A 7,267-nucleotide genomic window follows, 5' to 3' on the forward strand; every position below is an offset into this window, starting at 1 on the left:
GGGGCCTACTGGATCGATTTCGGCTACAGATATCAGCAAACCTTGAAATCAAATTATTATTATTATTATTATTATTATTATTATTATTATTATTATTATTATTATTATTATTATTATTATTATTATTATTATTATTCTACGACCTGACGAAAGAAAGAGTGATAGATAGATAGTACTTGCGGATCTATCTACCTATCTATAAACCCTAAATTAAATCAACTATCACCCAAAATTAGGGGTGTTTTATGACACGATGGGAGGGTGGTGTTTATTTTAGTTTGTAGCAATATTGTGATTAAAGTTAGCTAAATTATTTTATTTGTATCATTTTAATGTGGGTAAATATTAGTTTATACTTTCTTTTAAGTGTTTTATGAAATTACTCATTGTAACAAGCAACATGTATATTTGGTACTCAATTACATTACTGGCCTTAAATATATTTGTAAGATCTGACACTTGGTTGAATTTTTATTGGGATTGTGTTTAATTATAAGAAAACAAGCTTGAAATATAAAACAATTTGAACTAGAGCTTATAAGGGTTTGGACCACTCTTATTAAGCTTTTAGTGTATGTAATAATATGATGTATGTACTTATATGTAAAATTGAAAATTCTAAATGACGATATTCTTAGGTATTATTATTAAAACTTTTCTAGAAACTTTTTTGACTTAGGGTCAAGTTTTACTGTAAAAATATATGCATATTTGTAAGAATTTTGATTATGAAAACTAACTTTTATGTTACGCTTCAAGAGTTTTCAACAAAACATACATCGGTTATTAAATATTAAGTTAATCTTGAGTTATTCAGCTAAAATAAATTCAAGTCAATGTTGAACTACAGGTCTAGAATAGAGCTCCACCTAACCTTTCATAAGTGTTTTGGTTCAATTACTAGAACTAACAATTGTAATATTGACTTACTAGCCAGCTCTTAATGGGAGTAGATTTTTACATATATTGTGTAATTGTGTATCATCCTATCACCCAGGTAACTGTTTTAACTGCACTGCTCATGTAATTTGGTGTCTTTTTTGGTTGTGGCTCCTTGTTTGACCGGTTTGTTTATAGAAGTTTACGGTTCGAAATTGGAATGGAAAAAAAATGCCTGCACCATGACGCCATCCCTTGACAATACTAGTTTGAAGCAGTTGTTCAAGAATATATAATGAAAAAATGCCTGCACCATCCCTACACATAGTCTTAATATGCAATCCTAAATATAAATTGATCAACCAAAAGCAAAATTCAAGAATACAATGACACCAGAAAAGCATAGATTGGAATTTAGAATCAGCAGATTGCAAAAACAAACAACAAAAATAATAGCACTTTCAATCCAACAAACATAAATCATAAACACAATCCATCTTAAAACTAAAAAACAGGAAATAGATTGTTAACAAAACTTTTAAAATCAACCCTTATCCAATATTTCCGATCCAACTGATCCTCCATCATCAATGCAAATCAACGGTACTGTAACAAAACAAAAAAAATGTCAAAATCAAACAAACAATCATCAGTGATGCACGATTAAAAAAACAACAAAACAAACCTTGATGAAGCCAATCTCCTTTGCATTGCTGTGAAAGCATTGCCTGCAGCACATAAGCCCATACTTCCTGATTAACCCATGTGAGTTACCGCACACTCGGCTGGTACAACAAAACAACACGTAACAACAAATCGTTAACATTATATATAAATAAAAGCCCGATAGCACAAAATATCGAACGGACTGAGTATCATAAAAACACCTAAAGGTAGTAACATTTTAGTTCCATCAATAACAAACAACATCCATTTTACACAAAAAAAAAGGTACAAAATATTAACAGCAAAACAAAACAACGTTTTAACATCCAGTGTCTTTAATTTTATTACCTCATATTTATAAATATGCATTTCTTGTAATAAGTTTGATACTTAGACCTAGTCATGAATTTGTTTAATCAAAAATCAAGATTTGCAACATTAACATTATATAAATTAAAGTATTAAACCCTAACATAAAATTACATAGACTGTATTAACAGCTGCTGTCATCGAACCAATAGCCACCATACACCATACATTACAATTTACAAGCATATATTGTAAAAGAATTATGAATTAACAATGCTGATGAAATAAGCTAACCAGGTACGGGAACCAGGGCCGTAGGTTTTGGGGTGCGAGTTCCAGATGTTCGAGTGACCCATTCTTCTTCTTCTTCTTCTTATTGTTGGTGTATGTAATGTAGGCGATGAATGAAGTCTGTAACTCGATGAATTCAAAACCCTAGATTTTGCACCTTTTATGTTCTATTCAGATTCAGGCCCACTATATGTTTGGATATCTGAATGCTGCTTCATTTAGGAATCCAACAAATATACGTATACAAGGCTGCTACTTTTCTTTTTAGGACAATTCACACAATTTTTTATTTTTATTTTTATTTTTATTGTAGTGATGTAACGAACCTTTTTTTTAATAGATGTTCCAAATCATTTATTTATTTTTTGTTATATTAGATTCAATAAGAAACTCACGTTTAGTTATGAAATTATCTTTGAAAATTCTAGAAAGATAATAATATGATATTGTTGACGTATCAATTTGATATACAACATATCAAATATTTAAAAAGCCTAACAAACAATTTCAACCTCAAATGTTCTCGTATACTTATAGTTGGATGCTTGTGGTTCCTCTTCATTTATGTTCATCTTGTTCACGGACTAACAATACAAAAAAACCCATATACAGTCTCAACTTCAAATGTTATACTTTAAAGTTGAAGTTTTTAATATGGGACCACTGAGAGCCAATTTTTTTTAATTAGGGCTACCAGTGGTGATAAATTCAACTTGGGATTATTAGTCACTAATAACATATAATTGAGATTATTAAAATCTAATACATCATTAATTTCCTCGGTCAATTTCAAAATCTCGTAGATGTTAGAGTTGGGCCACTCAAGATAATATCATACACACACACACACACACACACATACACACACTAAAACAAAAGAAAATTATATGGGTGTTGTCGCACCTCATCTCCTCAAGCTAGGTCCCATCATTGTAGCCAAAATACTTACAATGTGGTTCGGTTTTCCCGACTAGTTATGAGTAGAAATAGCAAATCAAGTTGTTCGATACAATTTGAATATATTAAACAAACCGAAATGATTTGAAAACACTGTAACCTTTTTAACTTTTTTAAAGACGGAAAAAAGGAGTTGTTGATAAGTTATGAGGGAGTAACTTATCAAAAGAACTTATAAAAGTCAAAAGGAGGTGCAAATAAGGTATCCATCAACAGATTAAAACTTAAATAAAGATTAAAAGAAAAACTAAAATCTAAAGTTAAAAAAAGAGTTATATAGAATCCACACCAAAGATGTTGATACACTACTCACCCCTACCTCAACGTGCAACGGTTGATTAGGTATGATTATGTAGCCCCCCAAAAGGTGAGTGAATCATTAGATCCACACCAATAATAATATTATTATTACGAGTTTGTGTAAAATTCAAGAAAATAAATAAATTAAGGATCAGATCCGGTCCAACCGGTCTAATTCACAAACATTGCATTGAGCGTGAAAAGTGATGTGATTAATATTCATTCGTCCAGAAAAGAACACAATCGTACAATCGTATCTCTCTTTCTTTCCTGATAATGATTTCAGTGTCTTCCTGATTTTCATACTCATACCTTTTCTTTCTTTCCAGGTAATTCATTCATTCATCGATTTACCTTTTATCTATAATTATAATATTTCGTTTTGGGTGTTCGATTATATGCTAATTGGTAGACATTGATGGGTTTAATTAGGTTTTCGTTAGTTCAATTGGGTTCGTGACCAATTCACTTATTAAAACAAGAACCTTTTTTACTCTTTATACTTATTGATAGATAAAAGATAGGATCTTTATATGTCATTCGATTTCTTTATTCTTGTATCATCCTTTTTTATGTTCCTGTGGAATGTTTATCCATCATGTTTTCTTTAAATCTTGAACTCTAAATACCATAATTATGATCTTTAATTCTGATTACCAGTTTGTGTGTGAAAACAACCTACAGATGTTTATGTTTTTACCATCTGCTTTTGTACTTTTGGTTTCTTGTGTTGTGGTCGTACATAGTAATGTTATGACCCTGAGATTTAGTTTTATTAAGACTTTGTTTTTCTATTCAAAAAGTGCTAGCGGCACAACTTGTTGCCGGTTTGCTTTTATTTCAATGTAAAAGTAACAATTTCAGTAGATTTAATCATAGTTATCAAATGCGCTAGGCGCACTCAAGACGCATAGGCCTTACTTGGGGCCTAGGCGCAAGACGCAAAAAAAAGTGATGGCCTAAGAGAAAAAAAAAACACACTTAAATAAAAAAGTATATTTATTATGTATATTGAATAATAATACTATTCTTCAAGTAAAATAAACAAAAACTATTTTATAACATTTTAATATCATCTAATTAGTACCTAAAGTTCTAAAATAGTCGACATTGAAATGTAATTCCTAAACTTGAATAACAAAATATGTCAACAATTCAATATTATGTCTTTGGCCTCTCCTAAGTTTTAAAAGCACTCCTTGTGTTTCTTTTGCTTGGCTTTTTATCTTCTCATGTTCTTGGCATAGACAATGTCGAAGCGCATTTATCGAGCCTCGCCTGAAAAATGGGCCTAGCCGCAAGAAGCGAGAGCTTTTAATAACTATGGATTTATTAATATATATTTATTATTTTAAAAAAATTATCAACAAAAGGCGATCGAATCATAAATAGATTCACTGTTGATTTTAGTGTGTTTCCCAACTCAGTTTTGATTTATGTTGTTTGATGTTACAAAATTACAGGTCTTTAATCTTTGGTAGTTTTGATTGACACAAGGGAGCGAAAAATGGAAGGGGATATATTTTCTGGAATTGGGAATGGATCACAATTAGGAGTAGATGGGAAAGTGCTACAGACATTTCAGAAAAGCTTTGTACAAGTTCAAAACCTTTTAGACCAAAACAGGCTGCTGATTAATGAAATCAACCAGAATCAAGAATCCAAATTACCCGTTAACCTAACACGAAACGTCGGTCTGATTAGAGAGCTCAACAACAATGTTAAAAGGGTGGTTGATCTTTACGGTGATCTTTCAAACTCGTTTAGCAAATCGATGGATGCCTCATCAGAAGCCGAGTCAGTTGGTGTGACTAGATCCGATGGCAAAAAGCGAGTGAGGTCCTCTGGCTAAATGCAAATAATTCATCCATGATATTTTCGTCTTCCTTTTCACACGTGCTGTACTTTTTGTTAAAAACGTCTCGGTAGCTATTTCATGTAATTTTGTTTCTGTAATAACACTTGTATATTTCTATATACTAGCATTTATCATCAAGATTCATAGTGTTTAAGCATGTTAGATGGAACAAAGTATAATATGCTGGCTTGAATGACCAACTGAAAAGCTTTATGTTTGGCTTTTAACTTTTTAAGAATCTGTTTTTTAAATGGTGTTTTGGGCTCTGAATTTGGCCATACATATGTTGATAAAAGTAGCTTAAAATCAGCAAAAAGTAAAGCCATCTGAGCTGTAGTTCTTATGATTCTGTTTGGATGAGGTCTGTGTTGAAGATGCCCTGTTAAATCATTGGATGCTTTTAAACCAACTATTGTGCTTGTACCAAGTGGTCGGGTCATTAGTACAAACACAAGTTTCACAAGGGCACCTGATTGTTATACGATAATTATTGGTAAAAAAAAGGTTAATTCACATTATCACTAATAACATAAAGCATATGTATCTTATGGTCTTTACAATTAACAGGGTGTTTGGGATTTGCTTATTTTCAAAAAGTGTTTTTTGTTGTGCATGTTGACTCGTTGACATTTTCAAAAAGAGTTTTTAGAAAAATGTTTGGATTAGTTTTTAATAAGTCAGTTATTTTTATAAAACATTGTTTTTTAAAATAACTTTTTAAAGCATTCTTAGTCCGTTCCCTATAAACATGTTAGTGGATTTTGTAAATTATATAGTATATGTATGAGTGGTTGTGAGTATAGAAGAAAGAAAATGATATGTAAGAAGTTAAAATTTGGATTTACATTACATTTTTTAATATTTTTTGAAAATGATTGTAAGTAAAATATAGTGAATATTATGAAAAAGGTATAAAACACAATTCAGGAGAGAAAATGCAGTGATTTTTAATATTAAAAAATCAAAATAAAAGACACTTTTATCAATAACAACATTTTTTTTTATTTATTAGCTTTTTCAAAAAGTCATTTTCAAACTCAACCACAAGAATGATTTGTACGTAACCTATGCATTTGGTGGTTTTGAGTATTTTAATTTCTACCGGTTAACTTGTTTATTAAATGATTTTAAGTTATCGAAGGGTAAAATGGTCTAAACTTAATAATTTAATATAGTGATGATGACTAACTCAAATCATGAATAAATCAATCTCTTTTATAATATTAACTAGTATTCCGGCCCCCCGCGTTGCGGGGGGCTGTGAAACCATAACACTCGTGAGTTAATCGAATCTTCTCAATTTTGATATTCATGGCTTTAAATAATGAGTAATTAAAAGTTTTCAATGTTGGTTGTTTCACATGGCTCTTGAGACTGTACCAAATCAGAAGTACAAAAACATTTCCCACACGTGGCACTCGAAGCTCTAAAAAGCATATGAAGTTTTGTTGGTCACATGTTCAAACATAGCATACTATGTACCCTTCACTATATTAGTAGAACCAATAGTATCCGGCAAATAATCTTAATGATCTTGTTTGTCTACTCAACAGAAACTGCATAAGCAACTTCAGAGATTCAAATGTAGCCCTCTTTGTCTTATGTAGCGAAACAAATTGTATCTCAAACTCGGATACAGGCAAACACATCCAAAAATGATTCAATGAAAGACCAATTTGTACAATCTAATGGGAACATCCGCTCCAAATGTCGGTTGTTGTAGAGGTGTTAAAAAACTCGGTTCGCTATGAACTGTGGCACCACAATCATTCAGTGCAAGACTCACATCATCACTGCCATCAAACTATAATATTTTAACTACATTGTTATGACAAATAAAAAGTTAAAAATATATAGAACTCTTGATCTTTTTAAACCAATAATTATGAAAACTTTTGAATAACCTCACCAATTCAGCCCTTGAATCATCCTAAAATAACATTTTTGTGATACTGCAACTAGCCCTACAAACAGCAGTGAAAGGATACTGCAATTACATAGTTACAA

General features: G+C 31.1%; 2 protein-coding genes across 2 annotated transcripts; one reads left to right on the forward strand and one right to left on the reverse strand.

Moving 5' to 3' along the window:
• Positions 1 to 1,266: 1,266 nt before the first annotated feature.
• LOC143603098 (small ribosomal subunit protein uS14z/uS14y/uS14x) lies at positions 1,267 to 2,262 on the reverse strand. The gene is made up of 3 exons (XM_077080005.1): positions 2,149 to 2,262; positions 1,565 to 1,664; positions 1,267 to 1,485 (listed from the first exon to the last, which is right to left on the reverse strand). The coding sequence occupies exons 1-3, from the start codon at positions 2,208 to 2,210 to the stop codon at positions 1,477 to 1,479; spliced, it is 171 nt and encodes a 56-aa protein (XP_076936120.1). The 5' UTR covers positions 2,211 to 2,262; the 3' UTR covers positions 1,267 to 1,476.
• A 1,396-nt stretch (positions 2,263 to 3,658) lies between these two features.
• Positions 3,659 to 5,666, forward strand: LOC143603099 (protein ELF4-LIKE 4-like). Its single transcript, XM_077080006.1, has 2 exons — positions 3,659 to 3,731; positions 4,866 to 5,666. The coding sequence occupies exon 2, from the start codon at positions 4,910 to 4,912 to the stop codon at positions 5,252 to 5,254; it is 345 nt and encodes a 114-aa protein (XP_076936121.1). The 5' UTR covers positions 3,659 to 3,731; positions 4,866 to 4,909; the 3' UTR covers positions 5,255 to 5,666.
• The last annotated feature ends 1,601 nt before the right edge of the window (positions 5,667 to 7,267 follow it).

The sequence above is a fragment of the Bidens hawaiensis genome, unplaced genomic scaffold (genome assembly GCF_021521415.1).
Source record: "Bidens hawaiensis isolate Kalapana, Puna unplaced genomic scaffold, B.hawaiensis_p1.1 tig00060704_1, whole genome shotgun sequence".
In the NCBI taxonomy this organism is placed as follows: Eukaryota; Viridiplantae; Streptophyta; class Magnoliopsida; order Asterales; family Asteraceae; genus Bidens; species Bidens hawaiensis.